General features: G+C 40.5%; 1 protein-coding gene across 1 annotated transcript; it reads left to right on the forward strand.

Moving 5' to 3' along the window:
• The first annotated feature begins 11974 nt into the window (after positions 1-11974).
• LOC141651905 (uncharacterized) lies at positions 11975-12691 on the forward strand. Its single transcript, XM_074459596.1, has one exon. It carries the CDS (start codon positions 11975-11977, stop codon positions 12689-12691), a length of 717 nt encoding a protein of 238 aa, XP_074315697.1.
• Positions 12692-13537: the final 846 nt, after the last annotated feature.

A 13537-nucleotide genomic window follows, 5' to 3' on the forward strand; every position in this document is an offset into this window, starting at 1 on the left:
ATGGGGAAAATCTTGCTAAAACACTACTAAATAGGTGTTTTCACAATTTTTCCTTTCAAAAAACATCTTCTTAAATGAGCAAACCAATATAATTAATGCATTCGCTAGATAAGGAGACTAATAGTTACTTATTTTATTAAAGGTATTGATTTTCATAGTACACAAATTATTCATTATAGTACACATTTGACAATTTTACCCTTGTCATTTACCATCTATCTTGCACTGCATTCAAGAGGAAAACTTTTGTTGAAATAAAATCCCAAATTCACGTACTAGTGTACTACACATTACCACCACCGCCTCCTACCTTTCAACCACCCCTACCACCCTCACCAAACCTTGCCTCCTCCGATGACCACCACCAACCGACCACCACCATCCATTCCATATCCCGCCACCTCTAACTCCTCTTCCTCTCACCATCCCCTACGTACCCACTGCCCCTACAGCCTGGCTACCGTCGCTCTGACCCCACCCTTGCTGCGACCTCCTACCAGCGGCCCGCCCCTTCACTCATCCTTATTGCGGCGGCCACCATTAGTGTATCACTTCCAACCACCACCAAACCTGGTTAATCGAAAATTGCATAATACTCTGTTGAACCATCAATTATTGATTGAAATTATGGGGAAAAAACCAACTTGTTCAATGATTTACAATTACTAGATAGATTAAATATGTTTTTATGTACAAATTTTAATTCATTATTAAATAAATTGATTTATTTGAGTAGTTGGATGGTGAAGAATTGGGAGAAATTGATTTTCTGCATTTTCTTAGTCAAACAAGTAAAGGGTATCAAATGAAAAGTATTGGGTAAAATGTACTGAGATGAGTAAAAAATGTAATGCGAAAATAAATTTCGTTATTAAATTATCTTTTCATTAAAATTAATTTTTTCATCAAATTATATCATTTTCACTAAATTTTAAGCTATAATAGTTTAATCAAAATATAAAGAAAATTTATATAAAATTTTTAATTTTTAATTTTTAATTGATTATTGTTGATGATATTATTTGACGGTGACTTGAACCTATGCATAAAAACTGTAAATCGCTATTAGGACTTTCATGGCAAAAAAATTTGGGAGAATTTGTAAATTGAAATCATTATCTTTGTGATATAAAAATATTTTCTGTGAAATACATTTTTAGCACATGACTAAATTCTCTTGATTAATTTTCAATTCCAAGTTTTTTTTTCTCAAAGCAAAATACAATGACGAGATCGCAAATACATTATACCTCCAGGCTCCAGTGGTATAATAGCGTACAACTAACTTATATCTAATATCTAACTGAGCTTATGTGTAATTTTTCTGAGTTTTCTTAAAGTTTATTTTTTTTTATGTTTAAGTGAGTGAGTTCAGAAACTTTATGGAATAACAGAACTCAAAAAATTGATTACAAAGCTCGAATTCTACAACAAAAATTGTACTACAACTGGTTGTATATTCTATTAACTCTGACGAGATACATGAATAATTAATTTTTTGGTCAAAAGATGTGGGAATTTACACGAAAAATAAAACAAAAAAAGAAACAAACAGAAAGTAAACTAAATAGCTGTGATACTACTATTATATAAGTAATTTATTCAAAATGAAAAAAAGCTTAATATACTGTGTATTTATTGCACGGGGTCTAAACTAGTAAGATTAGAAGATTAGAACATAGAAAATGTGTTTCTATAATCAATTAGTCTCACTATAGACGGGTCAAATATGCTTAAAGTGGTATACTCAATTTGATCCAAATGTCATTTAGTAATTGGCTTTCTTCCCTTTTCTTGGTCTTTTTTATCAAAATCAAAGAACAACAATTGACGGGACGGAGGGAGTATATTGTTATGATTCTAATGTGTCTAATATGCTCCCTCGTTGGTAGGGATGGCAGTCCCACCCTTACCCTGTGGATATCCATCCACCCGAAATTAAATGGGTGGGATATGGATGACGAATTTTTTTCCAATTTAGGGTAGGATATGGATATGGGTGAATTTAGGGTGGGATATGGATTATCGTCTCTCACCCGCTTAACCACCCTGTGGATATCCGAAATTAATATTTATAATTTTTTTATTAAGTTAATAATTATTTAGGTCATTAATGATTTTTCTTCAAAAGTATATTTTTTTTATCAAAAATTTTACTTAATTTTAATATCATATTGTTATTTAGGAAAAGTAAAACTTGTGTTTATGTGGATATTGTTATTTTCACTAATCAAAGTAACTTACTTTTGTTAGTTTAATAAATAATATAATGCGTTGGTGGTTTCTTTGTAGTTGGCGTGGCGTATTTGTATGGTCACTTGCTTTGCAAAGACACTTTGTTGTTGGATATATACTGGGTTGCTATTTGCTAACACATATTGTTACTTGAATTATGTATGCCTTTTAATTTTATCGCCGCAATTTTTTTACGATATATTATCTTTCAATTTTATAAGCCGTGAAAATATCCAACGGGTACCCACTCCACCCGCTTCACCCGGTGGATATGGATATGGATGGATGAAAAAATTTTAAATGGATTAGGGTGGGATATGGATGTCCATAAATTAAATGGATATGGATATGGATATGGCTCCACCCCATCCATATCCCACCCAATGCCATCCCTACTCGTTGGGTTGTGAAAAAAATTTAAAATGCCACGTGAGCTTCATTGGTAGCCATATTAGAGAAATCACAAATTCTATTATAAAACCCTTGTATATGCGAACGAGAAAACAGGACTACCTTTTGATAAATATTGACCACTTTTGGGTGGCAGTAAGTCTAAGAGCACCAATAAATGAACTAAGAACTAATTAAAAATAAATAAAAGAATTATCTACCTATTATAAGATAAGTCTCTCATTAACATTAATGAAAGACCGTCTTTCTTAAGAATTTGTGTTTGAATAAATAGTGACCATTTTTCATGACTAAGAAATGATCATTTTTTCGAAATAATCGCTATTTGCTAAAAAGTGATCACTTTCTATAAAAATATACAGAAAAGACCGTTGTACAAGAGACTTATTGTGAAGAAATATATGATGGACCAAAAACCATGACCAGCTAGTCTTGCTTGTGACGGGCTATTCCCGTCACAAGCTTGTGACCTCTCACAAAAAGGGAGAGGGGACAAGGTGGGGCACCTCCCATGTGCTTTCCACTAGGGGTGTTCAGAATAAACCGAACCGCAATAACCGAACCGCAAAACCGAAAAACCGTCCATTTTTAAGGTTCGATTAACCGAACCGTTTCGACAAAGCGGTTCTTTGAACCGAACCGTTAACTTTATTATGGAAAAGGTTCGGTTAAGGTTCGCAATTTTAGATAACCTAGGTTAACGCGAATCAACCGTTTCACAAAAAAGTAAGCAAAAAATTAAAATATTATATAAAAAATTGTTCGTTCGTTTAATTTTCTTAGTGTATCCAAATTTAAAATTTCTTAAATTGATTAATGCTAAAGTTTAGCTTATTAAGTTTATTGTTGGGCATAATATGTAATGAAAATTTAATTAAACTATTAGAAAAAATTCCCAAAAATTAATGAAAACTGAAAAAAAAAAAAAAGTAATATAGAACGATTATCGGTTCACCGGTAACCGAACCCCGCTAATAACCGTTTAAAGTGGTTAACCGAACCGTTTATAACCGTTTCTAACGGTGTGGTTTAGGTTCGGAGTTTTGCCGAACCGAACCGTATGCGAACCGAATTAAATTAGAGGTTCGGTGAACCGAATCGCGAATGAACACCCCTACTTCCCACTCACCTCTCAAATGGGCATTTTGTAAGAGGAAACGGTATCCGTCACAAGCTTGTGACGGATATCGGATATCGCCATCACAAATGAGAATTTGTGAACCATGACCAAATAATTCCAATTTATTTTTTTGCAAATAAACGTCTATACCTTTAAAAAGCTGCCTTGTTGGGAAAGCATTATCTGTGATTGAATATACTTGGAGATTCCTTTGCTTTGCCATTGTAAATGCCCCACTCCTACATGGAAAACGATATTAGCGTACGAACATTAAGAAAAGCGTTAGCCCGTAAACTTCAAAACAAATCACCAACTCATCTTTACGAAAAGCATTAGCCCATAAGCTTCCAAATAAATCGCCAACTTAGCTTTAAGAAAAGCAGTAGCCTATAAGCTTCAAAAGAAAAACTAATCAATTGCTATTTTTTATAATCAAATTGCTACTTTTTATCTATTGTTATGGGAGAAATTTCATAATTTCTACATAGATTACGTGACATGGTGTAAGTGAATAGGATTTGGTGGAAGGGATTATGATATGGGAAGATAGGGCCCTATGTATTTAGTGGGAAAAATATAAATATCTTCTTTGAACAAGTCAACAAGGAATCTTTAGCATATTGAGTAATTGATGAAATAAATGGGTCAACAGCCGTTACCTGAAGGCTGAAAATCAGGAGCAGATCCTGGTTCGGAAGAACCTGGACGCAGATGCAGGAGAGGGAATATGAAGATTGGAGCATTCAATGGAAAAAGTCAATAATGGCTAGTCTTAAGGAGAACATTTAGTGGAAAATTTAAAGGAGATTTAATGGGGCATTGAATGAGTCAAGCAGCAACCACCTCCTATTTTGGTGTAACCGACGCAGGAATTCAGGAGCAGAAGCTGAGAGGATGTTGTTGACTCAAACCCTAGCATTCAACCACTATATAAAGGAAAGCAAAGGCAAACTAAAGGAGGATCTCATTCTATCACCAACACATCGACAACCAAACTTTTAGCATTCGATAAATAATACACTAGCCAATATCCATTGTATTTCCTCTTTTCCGTCTCGATTATAGTGCCAAATTGGTAGGATTCCGACTCCCCCCGCGATTGTTCCCACATCGGATTTTCCGCGTCACCAAAACTTTGCGTGTCAATCCTTTTATTCGTCCGTTATATTCGTTGCATTCATTCCGTATTAGGCCATAGATCGATCATTATCACCCACAAATTAAATTAATAATTCGGTATATTATTACTAAAACAATTATCACCCACAAATTAAATTAATAATTCGGTAAATTATTACCAAAACAATTTGGCGCCCACCGAGGGGCATAGTGTTCATTTTCTATAGTTGAATCTCGCAAGACCTACCAAGACCGTCGCCATGTCCGGAACCAGCCAGAATCCGTCCAGCAGCCAGAGCATGTCAGCCCCGTCCTCTAGAGCAAGACCTTGCCCTGCAACTGCAGGATCAGTAAGCGCATCTCCTGCCTCCAGCCAGATGATCCCCGTCAGCATGTCACCCAAAACCATGCCTCTGCCTCTGCCTCTTAAACCGCCGCAGATACCCAAGGCAGCAGGCGCACCCAGCCAACCCAGATCCAGCAGGGAGAGCAGACCCAGCAGAGGTGAAACTGTTTCCGGAGCCTCGATCCAGGAGGGATCAACTGCATAAGTTCTCAAAAGCAGAGGACCTCCAGTACTTGACGATGCAGGTGATGATTCAGGGGATGGATACTCTGTGCCAGGCCGTTGATGATCTGAGAAAGGACAACCAGAACCTGATCGCTCAAATCGTAACGGCAGTCCACCCCAAACCAGCATCAACCCCTGAGGCTCTGAATCTGACCAGCGGTGGAGGATCAAGTCGACCAATTCCATCAGAACTAGTCATCAGACTAGATCTTGCAGGAGTAGCACCCAGTGAACCCATCGAGCCCAGAGGATTGGGATGCTTGTCATTTGACAACCCGTTCAGCCTGCAACAGACACCAGGTAATGCATTGCTAAGCACTCCGTCAGGATCTGACTTTCCACCTTTTGCAGGTACGCCCGTACACCAGACATCAAGATGACAATCTGGAGCTGTCATCAACACAGCAGTTCCATCATGTAGCCAGTTCACCAGTGGAGCTTGGGTCGGAGGTCTGCAACACACACCGGGATGGCAGCCTGGATCTATAATCAGTACAACACTAATAACGAGTCATCCAGCATCTGGTCCATTCACTGGAGGACCCTAGTTAGGAGGAAATCATGTTGGTTCCTTCCCGCCTGTTTCTAACCCTCTTGAAGCAGGTAGTTCGCTGGAGAAGCAATACCTGGAGCTGAGGGACCTGATGTACCGGATACCAGAAGTAACACGTTCATTATAGAAGGCGGCACAAGATAGCTATGCAGACTCACCATTCGTGGACAACATAGCCCTCGTCGTCGTTCCCAAAGGATGTGAACCACCAGCTATGGCGCTCTATGACGGAACCACAGATCCACTCGATCACATCAACCACTACAAGCAAAAAATGATGGTGATAACCGCAACCGGACCCTTAAAGGAAGCTTGTATGTGCAAAGGATTTGGATCGACCTTGTCTGGAGCAGCCCTGCAATGGCTTGTCGGCCTGCCCAATAAAAGCATTACCAGCTTCGCCGACTTGGTCAATGCATTCAACCAACAGTTCGCCAGCAGCAGAAAGCCAGAGAAGCAGACCAGCGACCTCTATCGGATACTACAAGGGTTTGAGGAATCTACTCGCGATTATTTGAACAGGTTTAACAAGAAGAAAGTGGCAATTCCAAGGTGCGATATAGCAACCGCTATACAAGATTTCCGCCAGGGGTCGCACCAGGATTCAGATCTATACAAGGACCTGACCAAACACCCGTGCACTACATTTGAGGAAGTACAAACAAAGGTAGTTGATGTTATGAGACTATAGGAGGACTCTGGACTTAGAAGATACAATTGCGATTCAGACTCAGTATCCATAAAAGCCCCGGTGGATAAAAGGAGCGAAAGATCTAAACCGTACAGCAGAAGCGTGAACAAAGTTTCTGAAAGCTCAGAAGGGAAGGACGACACAGACCTGCTTCCGAAAGTAAGTGAGTATGGTTTCACCACTAATATTGCAGGTTTGTTCAAAGCCCTGCAGGAGCTGGGTCGCAGAGTCAGATGGCCCAAGCCTCCGACAGAAGGATACTCCAGCAGCAGAAAGGATACTGGAAAAAAAAATGTGAGTTCCATGGCAGCAACACCCACAACACAGACGAATGCCACTCTCTGAGGAAGGAAGTCAAGTATCATTACGATCGAGGAAATATGGATCACCTCCTAGCCAGAGGCACAACCAGAATAAACTCCACAGATCAGGTTCAGCCATCTCCTCCTCCCCAATGCACTTGAACTGTGAATGTTATTAGAGGTGGCTCAGAGCTATGTGGATTGACGTACTCAGCGGCAAAGAGGTATGCCACCGAAGCAAAGGGAGATAGACCAGAGTATTCCTGCAGAATCAATCGCCTGAACCTGCCAACAATCACCTTTGACGAAACAAATGCACAGTCTGCTCCAGAACAGCACCACGACGCCTTAATCATCACGCTCCCCATCGGGAATTGCGAGGTGAAAAAGATCCTAGTGGATACCGGAAGCTCCGTCAATCTAATCATGCTAGAGACGCTCAAGGGCATGGGATTCGGTGAAAAGGATCTCACAAAGAAGGCTATTCCCTAGGTTGGTTTCAATGGTGAGACAAAGCACTCCCTAGAGGAGATTGTCATCTCAACCTATGCCAGAGGAGTTAACAAGCAGGTAAGGTACTTGGTTATTGATGGACCTTCTACTTATAATGTGATCCTTGGCAGGTCCTGGATCCTCGAGAAGAAAGCAATACCTTCGACATACCACCAGTGTCTGAAGTTCCCAACACCTTGGGGTGTACAAGAGATACGTGGAGATCAGGAGGAGGCTAAGGGTTGTTATAAAGTGGCTCTGAAATCAACAACCAGCCCGCCTGCATAGCAATTACAGAGCCAGCGCATCCAGGACGAATACATTGAGCCCCCGCAGGTAAAACTAGACGAATTAACCCTGGACTCGCTGCACCGAGAACGAACCGTGCTAATCGGTTCAGAATGTACAGGTAACATTCGTGAAGAACTCGTTTGGGTGTTGAGAACTAACATGAACTATTTTGCTTGGTCACATAATGATATGATAGGGATAGACCCAAGTTTGATAACCCACAAGCTAAGTGTAGATCCAAGCTATAAACCCGTGCTGCAGAAAAGAAGGAAGTTTGCTTCTGAAAGGAACCAGGTCATAAACTAGGAAGTAGATAACCTGCTTACTGCAGGAAAAATCCGAGAGGTAATATATCCAGAATGGTTGTCCAACGTGGTGGTGGTCCCTAAGAAAAATGGCAAGTGGAGGGTTTGCGTCGATTTTACAGATTTGAATAAAGCTTGCCCAAAAGATCTGTTTCCACTACCACACATAGATGCCTTGGTGGATGCTACTGCAGGTCACGAGATGCTAATGTTCCTGGATGCCTGGAGTGGCTAAAACCAGATAATGATGCACCCTGACGACCAGGAAAAGACAGCATTCAGGTCCGAGCGAGGTTTCTATTGCAATAACGTCATGCCTTTTGGACTTAAAAATGCAGGATCCACCTATCAGAGGCTGGTGAACATGATGTTTAAAGAGCAAATAGGTCAAACTATGGAAGTGTACATAGACGATATGGTCGTAAAATCAGAGCAGGCTTCGCAACACCACCAGCATCTGGCAGATACTTTCAGCACCTTAAGAAAATACCAGATGAAGCTGAATCCAACAAAGTGTACCTTCTGTTGGAGCTTGTGTCCTCCAGTTAGTGCGGATAACGTCATTGCACATGCACTTGTACGGACAAGTGGGAGCTTGTTGGGGTTGGTGTCCTTAACAGTTAGTGCAAGGACTTATAAACCTCTAAAAGGATCAAAGGGCATACTTTGGTATTATTATCAGTTGATCCACGTTTATCAATAACGGTTGGCTTGCTAGATAAGTTTGACGTTATTGTCATACAGATGGCGGTGATCAACTGGTCCCTAAAAGTCACACCTATAGGATACGTTCGAGAGATGTGACGGTATGAAAATACTGTCATGTAGATGCCAAAATTGACTAACCAGTTAGTCCGAGTTATTTGACTAGTAATTAGTCAAATATGTGATGTTGAGATATTATATTTAATACGGATTAAATATCATGGGCTAAAGCGAATTAACTAAGATTAATTCGTAAAATTAAATATACGTGATTTATATTTAATTAAATGTATATTAAAATAATTATACAATACTGTTTTGTCGGACACGTATTAATAATTCAGCTAACCCGAATTATTAGCTGACGCCTTAATTTCCGATAACCGATAATAGTTTATAATCAGACCACGTCATATACACTTAGCGAGTGATGGACCGGACCGCGAGTTTAAGTGAAGAGAATTTGAAAAGCCCATACGGGCTCCTCTCACTCGGTTTGGCCGAGAATCACCAAGACAAAAGGAGAGCTTTCTCCTCTTGTCTAACCTAATTCATTCTTGCTGAAAATTTAGGGTTTCGAAGAGCATTCTTCTCTGTAGAAACCGAGATCTCACATCTCAAGCAAAACACACATCAGTTCTCCCTATATTGCAAGGCAATCGGAGAACACTGTTCTAGCACAAGGGCATATCTCGGACAAAGTCTTGGGTGCAACGGTTAGGAGGAAATCTGCTTAGATTTCTGTTCTTTACGCCGCAATTTAAAGGACCCGAGGTTATTTCTATACATTAATCATTTCATTGTGTTTATCGTTTTATGACTATAAATTGCATGTTTAAATTTACGTTATAGTCCTGCAATTAAAGGGTAGTATACGGATATTAACCCACAAGTGGGTTAAAGGCAAAATCCCTCGATCCAGGGACACAAGTGCTCGATCGAGGGACAGGAGGGATCGATCGAATGAGGCTGCTATTCGATCGAGGGGTCTGCCAATCAGGAGGTGCTCGATCGACTAAACATGAGGTCGATCGAGGACCTATATCAGCAAGGCTGCTCGATCGAGTACGAGGACAACTCGATCGAGCAGTAGGGTTTTAAAAACAGGTCGATCGAGTACAGCAAGGACTCGATCGAGTAAAACAACACAGAAAAACCACTCGATCGATTGAAAACGTGTTCGATCGAGTTCAAAATTTTCTCGAAAAATTAAAACCCTCGTTAAACATTTTTCGAGACAAAATCAATTGCAATTTCCGATCAAAAATGATTGAAAACAAAATCTAACAATTGACAAAGACTTGACATGTTGCTATAATCTCCGTATAAAATATCAACATGTAAAAACAACAAGAAATTTAAAACAAAACAGCCGTGTAAAACATGGCACGGTTTGGTTTTTGAGACAAAACAACAACAAGAGCAACCGTGTAAACAAGACACGGTTCCCAATGCAACCAAAAAAACGCAGCAAATTTAAAAAAAAATTTCTGCCGAGTAATAAAAATAAGGCTGCCGAGTAAAAAAAAAATGTGAGCCGTGACATTTTTTTAACCAAAATTCATCGTTTCAACAATCGTTTGATGAAAAACACATATAAAAATTTACGTGGCCTGGCTCTGATACCACTTGTGGGTTAATATCCGTATACTACCCTTTAATTGCAGGACTATAACGTAAATTTAAACATGCAATTTATAGTCATAAAACGATAAACACAATGAAATGATTAATGTATAGAAATAACCTCGGGTCCTTTAAATTGCGGCGTAAAGAACAGAAATCTAAGCAGATTTCCTCCTAACCGTTGCACCCAAGACTTTGTCCGAGATATGCCCTTGTGCTAGAACAGTGTTCTCCGATTGCCTTGCAATATAGGGAGAACTGATGTGTGTTTTGCTTGAGATGTGAGATCTCGGTTTCTACAGAGAAGAATGCTCTTCGAAACCCTAAATTTTCAGCAAGAATGAATTAGGTTAGACAAGAGGAGAAAGCTCTCCTTTTGTCTTGGTGATTCTCGGCCAAACCGAGTGAGAGGAGCCCGTATGGGCTTTTCAAATTCTCTTCACTTAAACTCGCGGTCCGGTCCATCACTCGCTAAGTGTATATGACGTGGTCTGATTATAAACTATTATCGGTTATCGGAAATTAAGGCGTCAGCTAATAATTCGGGTTAGCTGAATTATTAATACGTGTCCGACAAAACAGTATTGTATAATTATTTTAATATACATTTAATTAAATATAAATCACGTATATTTAATTTTACGAATTAACTGGTTAATTCGCCTTAGCCCATGATATTTAATCCGTATTAAATATAATATCTCAACATCACATATTTGACTAATTACTAGTCAAATAACTCGGACTAACTGGTTAGTCAATTTTGGCATCTACATGACAGTATTTTCATACCGTCACATCTCTCGAACGTATCCTATAGGTGTGACTTTTAGGGACCAGTTGATCACCGCCATCTGTATGACAATAACGTCAAACTTATCTAGCAAGCCAACCGTTATTGATAAACGTGGATCAACTGATAATAATACCAAAGTATGCCCTTTGATCCTTTTAGAGGTTTATAAGTCCTTGCACTAACTGTTAAGGACACCAACCCCAACACCTTCGGGGTCTCCAGTGGAAAATTTCTAGGGTACATGGTGACCCAGAGGGGGATAGAGGCTAGCACCGAACAAATCAGAGCAATTCTGCACCTGCAGTCACCTCAGAAACCAAAAGACGTCCAACGCCTGACTGGAAGAGTGGCAACCCTAAACAAGTTCATATCCAGATCCTCCAACAGATGCAGGTTGTTTTACGACATACTCAGAAAGAGCCAAAGATTTGAGTGGACAAAGGAGCATGAGAAAGCATTCCAGGAGTTAAAACATTATCTCAGCACCCCGCCACTCCTATCAAAGCCAGAGCCAGGAGAACCATTATTCCTGTATTTGTCAATCACAGAAACAGCAGTAAGCGCAGTTCTAATACGAGAGAAAGAGGGGTCACAACATCCAGTATACTACGTCAGTAAGTCTCTGCTTTCTGCAGAGACCAGGTACACATAACCTGAAAAACTCGTCCTCGCACTCGTTACGGCATCCTATAAATTACGTCCTTATTTTGAGTCTCATACCATTTCCGTAATAACTAACTATCCTCTTAAGCCAATCATGAGAAAACCAGAATTGTCAGGGAGGATGGCTAAATGGTCCATGCACCTGAGCGGTTACGACTTGAAATTTGAACCTCGCACAGCAATAAAGTCTCAGGCTTTGGCAGATTTTGTGTCTGACTTCTGCCCAGCTCACCAGACCCAAGCAGAACAAGACATCCTGAAACTGGAAGAAGATAAAGGAGAGCAAGTGTGGGAGCTGCATGTGGACGGAGCCTCCAACGCAAGAGGAGCAAGAGTAGGACTGGTCCTCAAATCACCCCAAGGAGACCTCATAGTCCAGGCGGTACGATGTGAATTCAAGGCAAAAAACAACGAAGAAGAATACGAGGCCTTGATCCTGGGTCTGAGGCTGGTTCTGGATCTGAAAATCAAACACCTCAAGGTTTATAGTGATTCCAAACTAATAGTTAACCATGTGAACGAGTCCTATGAAGCCAGGGACTCCAGGATGATGGCATACCTAGACGTAGGAAAAGAGTTGACCCTCAGATTTGCTACGTTCAGCATCAAGCAGATTCCCAGGGACCAGAATGCAGAAGCAGATGCTCTAGCCACCCTGGGGACAACATTCAATGCAGGAACCATCTCCACAATACCAATTGTCCACGTGCTGGAGCCGGCAATACTGAAACCTGAACAGGAAGCAGGAGTGTTGTGCAACACCAGTAGTAAGGAAGAAACTCCAGACTGGAGGAAGCCGTACCAGGACTAGCTACAGAATGACGTCCTACCAGCAGATAAAAAGGAGGTAAGAAGCTTCAAAATGAATGCATCCAGATTCATACTAATTAATAGTGTCTTATTAAGGAAATCCCTCACCGGACCCTACCTAAGATGCATGGATCGGGAATAATCTCAGGCTGTTTTGCATGCTCTCCACAGTGGAGAATATGGAAATCATGAAGGGGGCAGGAGCCTGTCCAACAAGGCACTGAGGCAGGGATACTTCTGGCCCACAATGCGCAAAGATATCGTGGAGTTCGAAAAGAAATGCGATGCTTGTCAGAGGCACGCTTACATCAGCTACCAGCTAGCAGAACCTCTGCATCCGGTCATCTCGCCTTGGACCTTTATGAAGTGGGGAATCGACATCGTAGGACAATTTCCCAAGGCACCAGGTAACAAGGTCTATATGCTCGCCATAACCGATTACTTCTCCAAGTGGATAGAAGCAGAATCATCCTCCCAGGTTACAGAAACCCAGGTTATATCTTTCAATAAATGCAATATCATATGCAGGTTTGGCATTCCATGTGAGATTGTATGTGATAATGGATCTCAATTTATTGGAAATAAGACAGAAGCTTTTTGAGCTAGGTGGAATATCTCACTGCAGAAGTCTACTCCCAGGAACCCCCAGTCCAACGGACAAGCTTAATCCAGTAATAAAATTATTGTGGAAAATCTAAAAAAGAAGCTGGTGGAGAGAGGAGGCAAATGGGCAGAAGAGCTGCCTCTGGTCCTCTGGGCTGACACAACCACACCCAAGATCGCAATAGGATAGACGCCTTTCAGCCTGGTGTTTGGAGCTGAAGCAGTCATTCCATCCGAGGTTAGA

Source organism: Silene latifolia, chromosome 4 (genome assembly GCF_048544455.1).
Source record: "Silene latifolia isolate original U9 population chromosome 4, ASM4854445v1, whole genome shotgun sequence".
NCBI lineage: Eukaryota > Viridiplantae > Streptophyta > Magnoliopsida > Caryophyllales > Caryophyllaceae > Silene > Silene latifolia.